Source organism: Ammospiza caudacuta, chromosome Z, assembly GCF_027887145.1.
Source record: "Ammospiza caudacuta isolate bAmmCau1 chromosome Z, bAmmCau1.pri, whole genome shotgun sequence".
NCBI lineage: Eukaryota > Metazoa > Chordata > Aves > Passeriformes > Passerellidae > Ammospiza > Ammospiza caudacuta.
Window position 1 is genome coordinate 52,629,563 of NC_080632.1, and position 14,295 is coordinate 52,643,857.

The window sequence follows — 14,295 nt, forward strand, 5'->3', positions numbered from 1 at the left end:
TCGGTTTCACTTACTAGTCTTACTACTTTCCTACACAAGTAAAATATGGAGCATAGTGCCAAACACTGCCTATGGCGACATGTAGCTCTATTTTGTAGTATGAACGGCAGGATGAACTTTCGTGTTGGGAGGAAAACAAAGTTCCTCATTAATAAATAATATTTTCATACCCTGATGAAGTTGGCTGATCATACTTTTTCCTTTGCCTAGAAAATGATGTTAAACTGAGTAAATTATGTTTCTAAATGGATGAATGCAGTATTAATTTATCTAAACTACTGAAATTTCTGTAGTAAGTTGCTGAAATTATATAAATTAAAATATAAATAAACAGACACTGTCTTTACTTGCTAATAAGTTCATATGCAATAAATTATTTTTTTCTAGTTGCATGTTTGGAAAACAGGGCAAGAACTGACTATGCTTTCCTGTCAGGCAAAACTTACAAAAAGAAGCAATGGTTATATAAATGTACTAAATTAACATGGAAATAAGCATTTGACTTGTGGTTTGGAACGTTGAAGCTAAATATTAAGTTAACCTGTCTTTACAAATACTAAACTACAGGCCTGTCAGTCTCACTTCAGCGCCTGATAAAGTTCTGGAGAAGACCATTCTGAGAATTACTGAAAAACACCTGAAGAACAGTCACAGCCAGCACAGCTTCATGAAGGAACAGTTCTGCTTGACAATTTCCTTTTATGACAAGGTAATACACCTAGCTGCTCAAGAGAAGCCAGCTGATGTGATCTTTCTGGATTTCAACAAAGCTTTCAATAATGTCCCTCATAGGATCCTTCTGGACAAAATGTCCAGCTCACAGCTGGACAAACACATCATGGGATGGGTGAGAACCGGCTCATGGGCTGGGCACAAAGGGTTACAGTGCATGGGGTGGTATCAGACTGGGGACCTGTCACTGGGGGGGTCCCACAGAACTTCATCTTAGGCCCTAAGACTTTCAACATCTTCATTAACAACCTGGATGCAGGACTGGAAGGGATACCAAGTAAATCTGACAATGATACTAAATTGGGAGGAGCTGTTAAAGGCAGAGCAGCTGCACAGAGGGATCTTGACAATCAGAAGGACTAACAATCACAAACCAGATTAAATTTAACATGGGCAAGTCCTGGATCCTGCACCTGGCATGGGGCAGCCCTGGATGTACAGACAGACTGGGGAACGAGAGGCTGGGCAGCAGTGCCATGGAAAGGGCCCTGGGGCTCTGGTCCATGGCCAGCTGAACATGAGCCAGCAGTGCCCTGGCAGCCAGGAGGGCCAAGCGTGTCCTGGGGGCATCAGGGACAGCATCAGCAGCCAGGCAAGGGAGGGGATTGTCCTGCTCTGCTCTGCCCTGGGGCAGCCTCACCTCCAGTGCTGGGGGCACTCTGGGTGCCACAGTATAAGAAAGTCATAAAGCTATTAGAGAATGCCCACAGGAGGGCAAAGGAACTGTTGAAGGCTCTTGAAGGGAAGCTACATGAGAAGCAGTTTGGTCTGTTCAGCCTGGGGGAGAATGAAGAGACCATATTGCAGTGTGCAACTTCGTTCTGAGAGGACATGGAGGGCAGGCACTGATCTCTTCTCTGTGGTGACAGTACTTGAGGGAACAACAAGAAGCTGTGTCATGTGAGGTTTAGGCTGGATGTCAGGAAAAGGTTCCTCACACAGAGGAGTACTGGGCACTGCCACAGAAGTGGTCACAGCACCAAGCGAGACAGGGCTCAAGAGGTGTTTGGACAAGGCACTCAGGCATGTGGTATGACCCCTCCTGTACAGGGCCAGGAGCTGGACTCACTGATACTTGTGGATCCCTGCCAACCCAGAATACTCTATAATTCTTTGAAATTAGCTACATTTTCAAGTAGTGAATATGTCATCACATAGAAAATAATAAAATTTTAGTTATTTTAGATTCTACTTTAATTATCCCACAGGTGAGAAAATGCTGTTGACCTGCTATATTCAAACAAGTATCAGCTGAACCACTGACAATGTAAAGAAATGGTCCTTCCAGAACTACCACAGGATCAGAGCACTATATCCACGCCTGCAGCCTAGTGGATTCCTCAGGACACAAGTCAGTTCTGCGAAGACATGAACTGCCCACCATCAGTTTTCTTCATTTAATCAGACTTCTTGCAGTCAAGACATAATAAAAAGGCTAGCTCTGGCCTAGCACCATGCCTGCACTTTCCCTGAGTCAAACAGAGCCCATTTGAGCAGCCAGCTAACTGAGGTGACATGACTGGGTGCACAACAAAGACCAGTACTTCAGAAGGCTCCACATGAAGCAGACAGTATGTCCAGGCCAGCTCAGCCACTCCTCTGCCACTCCTGCAGAGCTAGTGTCTTTTGAGATTTTGAGTATAAGCTTATGCTTAATGCAAACAGCTTGAGCTGAGGAAAAGTTCACCAAAAATCCACAGAGCTAGCCTGAAGGTTCAAGTCAGCGCACTCACAAGCAACAGCTGCACATCCTAAAACAGTTCTCTGCAAGTCTCAGGCTGGTATCAAAACATTTCTTGAAGTGCTTAGATACAAACTGAGTCATTACTTGCAACTAAACTTCTAAAAAATGTCATGTCAGTGCTCCTTGACCCTCACATGCACATGACTCAGAGCACACCAGTGGTCTCTGACATATCATAGAAAACAGATTAGAAACACTTTTGAGAGAGGGGCTTAACATGTTAAGAACAAAATTACTCAAAATTATTTAAACAGTTTTGTTTTAGAAATAAAAGAACTCATTATGAAAGGAGACCAGATATACTACAATTAGAGCAATATAATACCTAATTTGCAAGATGTCCAACAGCTATCAGGTCACAGGAACTCTGAATTACTGCCACCCATACAGTTGCTAATAAAGCATTTCATTACACACTACTCTCCAAACTGGAACACCTAATCTTAGGTATTAACCTCAGTTCACAATCTGAAAGCAGCAGGCTGTTGAAAACCAGAAATTTCTTATAGGCAAGTTATTTGGAAGACATATAATACTACAAATGTTGCACAGCCCATAACAACTATCAACTAAATTTACATTCTCTAGTTAGAAAGCCTAATAAAGTTAAAAAAAGAAGAGAGAAAAGTTGTGGAGGGTGTAAAGACACAATACCCAGGTGACACATTTGCTTTGTTTGTGCTTTCTAAATATCAAATTCCCCACACACACATTCAGGCATTCATAGAACTTGACAAAACTAAAAACTGTGCTCTCTTTATAGAAGGAACAACAAAAGTCAAAGGGTTTAATTTCAAAACTGTGAGGAATGAAACTAATGTTCCACATCCCACCTCTGTCTTATTTTGTGCATTTTGAAAAAGAGCCTTTGAATCATGTTAACATTAAACAGAAAAACAGAGTAAAGATTCCTCTGTGTTTGTAAACTGGTTTATGGCACAGCATAGTCCTGTATTTCACCCCTATCCACTCCTATTGATTTAGTCCTTCAATCTGACTGCATTTACTAGCTAAATTAATTCTTATTCTAATAATCCAAGGCCTGTAAAACACAGTATACATATCGATATATATATCTATCTGTATGCATATCTATGTATATACATAGATATATATATATATATACACACACACACACATAAAAGGCAACTGCTTTCTTACTTAATGCTCTCAAACACTTGAACCATAAACGACAACACAAAAAGGAATTCTTTAAAGTGTTACTGGAAAATTACATCTTGGTTTATAATGGTTCGTGAATGTCAAATAAGCTATTTGGCAAGTAAGCCTTAGCTGTTGGGCAGCTATGACAAACTGTATTTAAGAGCTATATATTAATGTTTGTAGTACAAACCAGTTAGAGAAAGCCAAATGCCTTACAAATGGAACATGATATACAGGTTTCTTTTCAAAACTGTATGCTCTTAGGAGTTCTAGATGAGAATGGGATAATCTAGGTAATATTACTCTGCATGATTTAATTTCACACTTGCTTTGTGAACTTTGCCTTGTCTCAGCTACCTTTCTCTTCAATTTCCTTTCTGACACTAAGCCTTTGTCCTCAATTCCCCTTTGAACTCTTGCCATTCCTCAGTTATCATGTACCTCAGCTACACTCCATGTCATACACCTTAGTCACACCACTTGATCTGTCAAGCCCACATGGTTCTTATACAGCTCTGAGGGGAAAAATCTCATGATACTTGAATAAATTTTTGACTACTGAGTTATATTCAGAGAAGATACACCAATGGTGCCACCTTAGGTGCAAGAACATAGTCTGAGTTTTCAAGTGCTCTAACATCGACAGTCTGAAGACAAACTCTCTCAGATCACGCATCAGGACACTAAGGGCACCAGCAGGTCTTAATAGCCATGACCAGCCTCATACAAGACCTCCATGAACAGCCCCTGCCTATGGCCCTGGAGCTCCATTTAAAAGCTCAACTTTGGGTCTCCAGCCCTTGCTGAAGTGGCATCATTAGGTGCACCCACCTCCAGCCCTGGTTCTGGCTCTTGCCCTGGTCAGTAAGGGCACTGCCCCTGCTGGGGTCACCCTCACTTTCCAGCTTGCTTTACTTTCTGGAGTAGACAGCCTTTGATGCTCCTCGACACTTTGCTTGTCATTAATTCCTATCAAATAAAATACAACACTGTTTTTTTCCAGTCTATGCAATTAATCTGCACTTGGTTTTCAGTCTCATATTGCAACCAAAGCAAAGGACTTAATTTTTATGCAGTCTCTCTATAATGACTGATTTTAAATCTTACCTTGTTTTAAAATTATACTAACCACACAAGCTTTTAGTTGTGGGTACTGCCTTCTACAATACACATCTGAGATGAAAACAAACAGCTGGCTGCAGTGTAAGCAACCTATGTGTCTCCCACAGGAGTTTTGAAAAACAAATTATCACACCAAAACTTTAACTCCTATTCTACACACAAGTGCAAGCAACAATGGCACTAGCTAGGAAAAAAAAACCCTTCCTTTCTTTTGCATATTGCATCAGCATCTGCAATCTTGGAACAATAATTCTTTAAACTGATGGACAAATTATTGTGCACTTCAAGAGAAATATAATGAAACGACCAAGCTACATAAATGGAGTCTACATTCAAAGAAAGCTTGACTGTTCTGTTTTTCCATAATTATCTGATTTAATTTTATTTCCATCTGTCATTATTTATTAATGTAAGCACACTTCAGAAGCATTTTTGAGAACTCACCTTTGAGAATAAAAATAACCTCATCAGCTACCCTATTTGTGTGTTCACTTGTGCACCAATCCTCATGCACTGATCCCCTCCTCCTCCACTAGTACAATTCTTTCTTACTTTTCATATTCTTACTATCTAATCAGCTGTTAGCTCTCTCTCTAAAAGGAGACTGCAAGTACTGATATTACTCACGCTTTTATAAAGCCTTAAGGCAACACTGGTGCTTTCGAAGCAAACCTCATTCTTGAATTTCAGATCAAATAACATGCAGATTATTTGTCTCTTTCTCTGGTAGGCACGAACACTGGCATATGAAAATATACCACTCTTGCAGAATTTTCCTTCCAATAACCACAGCAGATGCAAATACTCCTTGAATATGTGACAGAACGGTCAAAGCTATTGCATGAAGAGCTTTCTGCCTTTTTCCTTCATTTGAAATGCAGCAAAAAGATGGTATATTGTAACTTCTGAAAATGCAATATCCATAAAAATCTTAGCTTAAAACTTACTGAAATCTATAAAAAAATATGAAGAACTCAACAGCTCTCATCTGCAACAGAAGTTTAGTTTGGATTTCAATATAAATAGCATCCCTAACACTTAGTGGATTACTTCATTAACATTTAGCAGAAGATTACTTCAATAGACTGATCACAAATGACAATGCCAGAGGTGTTCACATATAAAATAAACATTCATAAAAGGTCTAAAAATATTTGTATCAAATACATAAATTCTGACTTTAAAAAAAAGAACCAGACTTGTTTATGAACTCTTTCATGTTAAGATCCCAGTAATAGGCAGCTGCAAGAACTGTTTGCCCACACACATTCTGGAGCTGCCTACAGACTCTCTTGTTGAGTCAAAAGTTACTCTACTTCTTCAACATCCATCATAGGTCAAATGAAGATTCAGACACAAACTACTGCAGCCAGAAAGAGTTAAGCAAATAGTACCTAAACATACTATTACACTGCCAGGAGAGAACAACTGCCCTTTGAAACTCAGACAGAAATAATACCATTAATTTCTTAGGAAATATGAAAACACACATTATAAAGAAGAAAATGTGAACTCTTCAGCTTACCTCCAGCTAGTTTAGAGATTTCTTTATTTAGAAACAAAAAAGGATGCAATCTTAAGATACTTCAGAGGTATATTTTTTAACATGGTCAAAATCAAATGCTTCCAAAAGAATTTTAAAAACGTAGCAAAATGCACTATACTATCATAAGAATGAAAACCTACACATGGGTAAAACATATAAAACATTTAGCTATAAAGGATCATATAAATTTACCGAAATTATTAGTATGAAATAGGAGTTGTTAAACTTGGGGTTTTTTTTAAACTAGTTGTGAGTAGGTTCACGCTTCCCTGCTAACTATAAAACTCTCAGCATTTCAGTCTCTTAAAACAGTCAATTTCATCTAAGATGGACAATAATAAGGTCAATTGAGTCAAAATGCTCAAACCTATAGTAAGGCAAAATCAAGGCAATTTTTAAAATCCAAATAGCCATATTTTTCCACTGTGAGTTAAATCTGTTGAACATGTTATATTAAGCCTACATCAATAAAGCAAATTTTATTATTTGGGTAACACAGATTTGAAACACTGTCCATTGACAGTTGGCATAATTATTCCCTTTCCCCATGTATCCATCTGGTATTTCATAATCTTACTACTGACTAATTTATTTGACAAAAAATGTGGTTCAACTTAGTGCAACAAGTTCTACAACTACATTTCTCAGACTTTGAGATATCAAATATTTGGTATTAGGATATACCAACATGAAAGTCTTTTCTGTAAGAATGTTTGAGGGATTTTCTTGAAAATAAAGGGTCATTTTTCAAATGCAGTGTTAGATTCTATTTTAAATTGTCTAGTCCCTGAAGGAAAGTATTATGTCCTTCTGTTTTACGATACTACTGCCAACAAATTTCATCTCGACCCTACAAAGCTTTTTTGAGAGTTTGTTTGTTTGTTTGTTTGTTGTTTTGGTGCAGTTTTGAGGGTTAAATTCTATCTCTACTCCACTTCAAATATTCTAAGTAGAGAGAAGATTATTAGGTTCTCAAATCAGTAAATTTTTGAAAGAAGTTATTATCACGTGTAACAACACTTTAAAAAAAGTATGCCAGACTTTATGTAAGCAAGCTGATCCCACAACAGTTAGTTGCCACAAAACTGATTAGAAGAGCATTCACTTGTTTTAGTGGAGAAGGAAGAGTGTTGTTTATTTACTAATTAGCTTTCAACAAAATATAACTTACACATATGTCTGTTTGTCTCTGTTTAACCTTTACTCTCTGAAAAATGTTATTCCTCCCCTCTGGGTTTCCAATTCCAAAACTGAAGGAACTGAATGTAATTAATAAAAGTCACCCAAGTCATATGATCAATAAGAAAGAACAATCTAAGAAGCCTTATCAGGAACATTTTGCTGTCATGATGCAAGTTCTACTTACTTCTCCATAAGTACATTAGAAAAACAGCCATTTCCAGAAGAACACATCTCCTCCTTGCCACCTTCTCAAACTTTGGCTCTCCCAAACTTTTTTTCCTATCTGCCCCTCTTACTTGCACATCTTCCTAACTGTCCTCTTCCTCCTCTAGACGAATACTGAAAATATGCAAACCTTCACAAACATTGCAGGAATCCCAGACACTTTAAGAACTCAAATGAGATGAATGTGAGCTAACCACCAAACTACACAATACATGGTATTTTTCATCTTTTCACTGTGATGGAATTGTTCACATTGACAGCACTGTTCTACTGCTCCCATGCTTCAATAAATCCAACATCTTCATTACTCCATGGGGGCCTTCCAAAGCTTACTCTTTCAACTCCAAAAGAAACAAGGAGCACTCCTACACCAATAAAATCAAACAGAGAAGGCAAAAGCAGGAAATCTAAGACACCCTTCTGGTTCACCATAATGGTGCAAACCCATGAACACAACAGACCTGAGTAAATTACTCTGTTGCACCTGCTCAAGAACTGATGGATTAGCAGCTTTGAGATACTACATAAAATACTGCAAAGGGACTGAAGTCATCCTCCTTATCAGAAATTTCCCCCTCTCTTCATCAAAGCATGCAAAATGGTTGTGGAAAGAGGGCTGTCCTTCACAAGAGCCGGACACAAGCCATTGTCAAAGGACCTGTGACTATAATAAATAACCACTGACATTGCTTTCAGTCACAGTGAACAGGCAAGACTCGGCTCCTAGACCCTCTCTTAACCACACAATCACTATCTGAACAGTGTGGACAAGAGTCAAAAGGAGTAGTTTTTAAAGGAATTACACACTTCAGATACATGAAATACCTACTCCCAAACTATGGCTTCAGGGTGTCTGCAAGATCAGACAACACTCACTGATTCCTTGGAGTTTTGTTTTTAAACTCATGCTCATTATGTGTATGAACTGTAGTGGATTTCACATTTTTCTCCCCTTGTCTATGTCTATTTGTCTCTCCATATCTTTCACCTTGAGTCTTCCCAATGCTCCATGTCATCACAATCTCACAAGCAAAAAAAAAAACAACTGCATGAATTTTATTCCAGATTTCAGTTTACTCCAGTGCTATTAAGAATCTCAGTAGGATACTGAGACTCACTGTACTTGCTCTGATACACATTACAACTAAAATACATACTTAAGATAAAATTGTAAAATTCTAGCCAAATACATATTTTAAAAGCCAAATACATCTTTTTTTCCTGGTAAATAACCAAAATGAAACGATCTATAAACCTCTCTTATACAGCTAAGGCAAGACTGCAAAAAGACTACTTTTTCTCCTGGTTTTTAAATTTTATTCCAGGTTCTCTATGTAGATCATATCAGTCACTGGAAGTAATTTTAACAAAGATAAATGATACAGAACTATGTTTTTTATTAATGAAAACCAAAGCTTCTGATGTGTCTGAGCCTGACAACACCACACATACTTTTATATACTTTGTGGTATAAAGGAAGCAGCAGACATGTATTACAGATGGATGAAATAATAAATAATACAACTTCTGCAACATGCTGCTTATTCCAGACTTGACAGAAACTTCACACTGGCTACCACTAACGCTGGTGATATAGTGTTTCTGTTAGCCAGTCAGGGCTTTGTACATCTTTAAACGGCTCTCTGTGGTCTCTACCCACACCTAGCTCCGCAAAGTCTACTAAGCCATATTTTAACGTGTGCTTTGGTATTGAGATGCAAGAAAAATGTCAATATTATTTCATTAAAGAAGAAGAACCAAACAATAACACAAGAGAGTAAGCTATTATCTTGCAGAACTATTATTTTTTTAAGTTAGTAAGCATTTTCTCTATTTTTCATGGAAGGACAGGATAAAAAATTAAGACAGGAGTTATTTCTGTTTTAGAAGTCCTTATTTTGCCACAAAAATGGCTACTCCCTTTTTTTCCTGAGGGGGAAGACTCCTTATAAAGACAGTAACTGAAAACTGAGATATAAATGGCATCCCTGATTTCCTCAATTTTTTGAAAATTACTGAATAATAGGCTTCGTACTACACAAGTGTCCATAATTCTTTACTTTCATAACCTCAGATATCCATTTATGATTGTGTCAGAGACAGAAGACAAGTCTAAGGCCTGACATATTTGTCTGATGTGGTACGGGAAGACAGGATAATGCAAAAGACGTCATGATTAGTTGGTAAGACTAACCTTCAGTAATGAAACTATGTATCAGTCACTTGGTGGGATTCATCCCGTGAAATGGGAATAACACACAATAAAACTGTTGTTGGCATGGAGGTGTGAACATGCGCTCTTAGGATCTCATCCCATGCGCTGGTCCTGCATGAGATGATGCTGGAACTGGCCGCTCCTGAGGAGGTGATACAAGGGGTGGTTCTGGGGTGGATGGAGAGGAGGACATGATGCATGCTATTTTCATCCAGGGGATGTCCTGAAGGTGCACAGTCTACCCACCCGCCCTGACTGAGCACCACGCTCCATCTCCTCCTACTCGGCAGCTTCTCAAACATTCAGGGCAAAAAAAGTGACTAACAAAATTGACTTGCTTTGCAATTCCTACTGTGTCCTGAGTTTTTTGTGCATGGGCATCCTCCTGAACCCATAACAGTGATGAACCAGCAAAACCTTTGCTGTCATACTCAGAGTCTTTACAATAGCATCACAAGAGGAAGGTAACACATTTTGAAAAACCACTAAAAAGTGACATGAAAAATTATTATGAAATGCAGAGAGCATGTGGCCATACTACACCTACACACAAAACATTCTTCTACAGCAACAGAAATTAATTCTGACTCAAATATATTGTGACAGAAAGGGCTTCTCAAAAAAACACTCTGAAGTGTCTTAGAAACAAATATCTGATTCCCAGTTCAGCAGGAATTTGTTTGACGTTTTCTTTTCCAGCTTCAACTGTCCATATTTCTAAGGGAAGGAAACACTGCAATCTTTTAGGTCAAACTAGTGAGAGCATGTTCAACATAATTTCAAGCCTCCTGAAAACTTTACAGATCTTACAGCATGAAAGGTTCAAAATAGTTTTTGGGCAAAGGAGACACTTCTACTTTCTCAATCATCTAGGGACTCAGTAACCACTGCTTAAGTGACTTAAAACAAGCACTCAGGATTTCATAAAGATATGAGGAATGTTGCTGCATGTTCTCTTAATTTCAGACTGAACACTTATGTCCATATTGTGGAAAAAGCCAGTACCAGTTTAGAATCATTGGGCAGCTTGGGCAAGTGTACATTAAAGTGCCTAAGTATGTCCCAATAAAAGCAGTATTTGTGCTAGATGATGTCATAAAATTTCTAAGAACCAAATATCACTAACAGAAATCAGAACAGAATCTCTCTTGTAACTCTTGGGAAGTGACCACATTATAATTTAATTGAACTTCTGAAAACTGGAGCACTATAAGAAGTTTCACACGCAAAGATCTACAGAAAAATGCACTGCAAATAAAGATACATCTTGAATGCTTAAAATTCAATCCTGCAGTCCAAACAATAAGATATATTACTCTCACAACCTAATTTAAGCAAGTAACATGAAACTTGCATTAAGTTTTACCAAACAGTCAAACTTTACTCTGAATCTAAGTAAACAAAAGTGTAGGCCTGGAGTGATATAACAGTCATTCAAATGCCCTCACAGTTGACAGTTCCAGAATCTTCTTAGGTCATCTCCTAAGAACACCAATAATTTTTATTGTTAGTAATTGTAACACCTGTATTTACTTAAAATACACATCTAGCACACTGGTAATAACACACTCTTTCTACAGTTTTACAATGACAGAGATTACTCCACTAAAAAATCAGACAGACAAATACTGCCAAAGAGACTCCTTGTACCAAATTGCATCTGTCAAAATACTTTTCTGAAAGGAAACCAGTATTGCAGGATTTATATATCCAATTGCAAGATATGCAGCAAGCTACTGGCTTCTCCAAGAAGTAGTCTTTTGGATAGGTGCCGATCACTTCAGCTGGAAAATAAACTTAAGTGATCTTTGGTAAATGTTCAATTCTGTGAGGTCAGGAGATGTGAGACACCAAAGCCAAAAATGAGACTTGTACAATGGCAAATTTTGAGGCATCTATCTGTATACATAAATTTATTTAGGTTTCTGATGAAATACAAAGAATTACATGCTCTGCATGAAAGATTATAGGGTATGTATCAAAGGAAGACAAACACTTGCACACGAGAAGCAATACAAAGTGAAAAAGAAAGAGATACACTTTCTCCTGTCTACTTCTATCTGATTTATCACCTCACAATGAGCTGTAGGAAGACATTTTCAATTTAAAACATAGAACCCTAAATGCTTTTCTGTAATTATGTATGCTGATTCTCACTCCCAAGTAGAGAGACTACATAGGCTGGTTAAGAATAAAATTTCATATAAATATTTTTCATATAAAGATATTTTATATCAAACAGTAATTGAAAAAAGATTTAAGTTTCAGTGCCTACCTCACCAGGGAATAATTACTTTGCAAAACTTATACAATAAATGACAGTCCTAAACATTCCCTCATACTGCCAAAACAATCTTATTCTGAAGTGTCTTTTCCTTATTCCACGGAAAATTTCTCATTCTAACAACAGGGATTACAAAACTGTGCACAAAACTTCGGGAGAAACTCATAATGCCCTCCTTCTTCAAGAAACTTGCCCACCTATGATCAGGTCACCGTCCTAGAAAATGTGAAGCATAAGTTTCAGTCCCACTCAGGCCACTCTCCTCAACATCCCCCTTACTGAAAACGCTAAGGGACACTAATTTTTCTTCACTCTCTGCGGCAAGCAAGGAATCCAACTCAGTGTTTCAAAGAAGAAATCACAACTGAAGTGTACCTACCTCACATTTCCATACACTTCTCATACCCAGCCCTGATACATCCTACTATTTTTTTTCTGAAATAATTACTTGAAATATAGCATGGCAAGACTTTACAACAAACAAAATTATTTTTAGCCGGAATTACTTGACTGATGCAATTCACAACATGGGACAGGCAATAGTTCTGTCAATACCAGAGGAGTAGAAGGGCAGAAGGTAACAGCTGAACATGAACAAAAAGTTTCTGGATTGCTGCAGAGCAACTCCTTAATTCATACCCACAGATTTCAAAGCATTTTTAAGAGACTGACAATTAACCTTCAACACCATAAAACAGGTGCCATTTTAGGAGGAAGAAGGCAGCAGTATCTAATAGGAAAGTCAGAGGATAAAAACGTGCAAAAACAGTAGATCTATAGTTCTTGCTCTGCATGTACATATAGTTTTCTCTGCGTGTTTCTATAGGCACAGACACATATTTATAGACACATATTTAAAAACCCCAAGAGATTAAAAAAAAATTAAATTACTAGAGCAAACCTGTATCTGTTAATATCTAAAGACTTAAGGAGCACAAAGAGCAAAACCTCCAAAACACAACTAAAGGCAGTGAGCTACATTATTTGTCCTGGCTAGACTGACACAAGCCTTGGGCCTGTGAGATGCACAACAGTAACAACATGCACGCATCTTCAACTCGTGGTTGGGTCACGTACAGGACTTCTAACACAGGTCTCTGCATTAAAGAAACAAAGAACAAAGTGCCACCTAAGATTATAAAGACATTTCCAATATTATTTTTAGAAAATCGGCGAAAAACCAGATATATTCAGCCTCTGAAAAAGGGAACATTGTTTCGAAAAAGGGATGGCGAGGAAATGCAACACGATAGAAAAGAATGCAGTGGGGTGCAAATCTCTGGGAAGACTGCTGGCGAGGTGACGCTCCCCAGCAGAGAGGCCGTGACGAGCAGAACTCGACCTCCGGGCACGGCAAGGACATTGGGCGGGCGGTCACGGCGAGGCAGACAGCAAGGACGGGCAAGGGCACGCACCGACAGACGGGAACAGGCAAGGACACGCACGGGCACACAGGGACAGACAAGGACACGCACGGACTGACACGAGGGAAGCCCCGGCCACGCGCCTGCTGCCAGCCTGGCCGCCCCCCACCCGCGTCGAGGCCTATGCGGGCCCCCCGACGCAGCTCCCCGGGCGGCCGCGGCGGAGGTCCAGGCCCGGGACGGCCTCCTCGGGCCCCCGCGGGCGCCGGGGTGTGGCGGTGCCCCCCGGGCGGCCGGCGGGGAGCCCGCGGTGCCGTTACCTGGGCGGCGGCGGGCGGACCGCGGCCGCTCCGCTCCTGGCGACGAGGCCCCTCAGCGCCGCTGACATTGAGAGAGACGCCGCCATGATGCTCAACGCAGCCGCTGGGAGACGGCGGCGCCGCAGGGCCAAACCTCCTCCGCTCTGACAGGAAACGCGAAGGCGAGGGCGGAACGAGGCGGCGGGAAGAAGCGGCGGGAAGAGGCGGCGGGAAGAGGCGGCGGGAAGGGCGGGCAGGGAACGGGGCTGGGATGGGGAGCGGTGGGGAGAGGGCTCGGCAGCGGCAGGAGGGAAGTGCGCTGCTGGCCTGGTGGGAAAGCAGAACTGATGTCCGGAGCTCCGGGAAGGCGACACTCGGGTGTTTGGGGTGCAGGCCTCCTTTTTCCCAGTTACATGTT

At 39.9% G+C, this 14,295-nt stretch overlaps 1 protein-coding gene across 1 annotated transcript in view; it reads right to left on the minus strand.

Moving 5' to 3' along the window:
• Positions 1 to 14,047, minus strand: part of NDUFS4 (NADH:ubiquinone oxidoreductase subunit S4) — a 47,631-nt gene extending 33,584 nt beyond the window's left edge. The window contains exon 1 of the mRNA XM_058823819.1: positions 13,899 to 14,047. Coding sequence (XP_058679802.1) covers positions 13,899 to 13,984 — 86 coding nt within the window. The 5' untranslated portion in view covers positions 13,985 to 14,047. The remainder of the gene's footprint in view (positions 1 to 13,898) is intronic.
• Between the last annotated feature and the right edge of the window lie 248 nt (positions 14,048 to 14,295).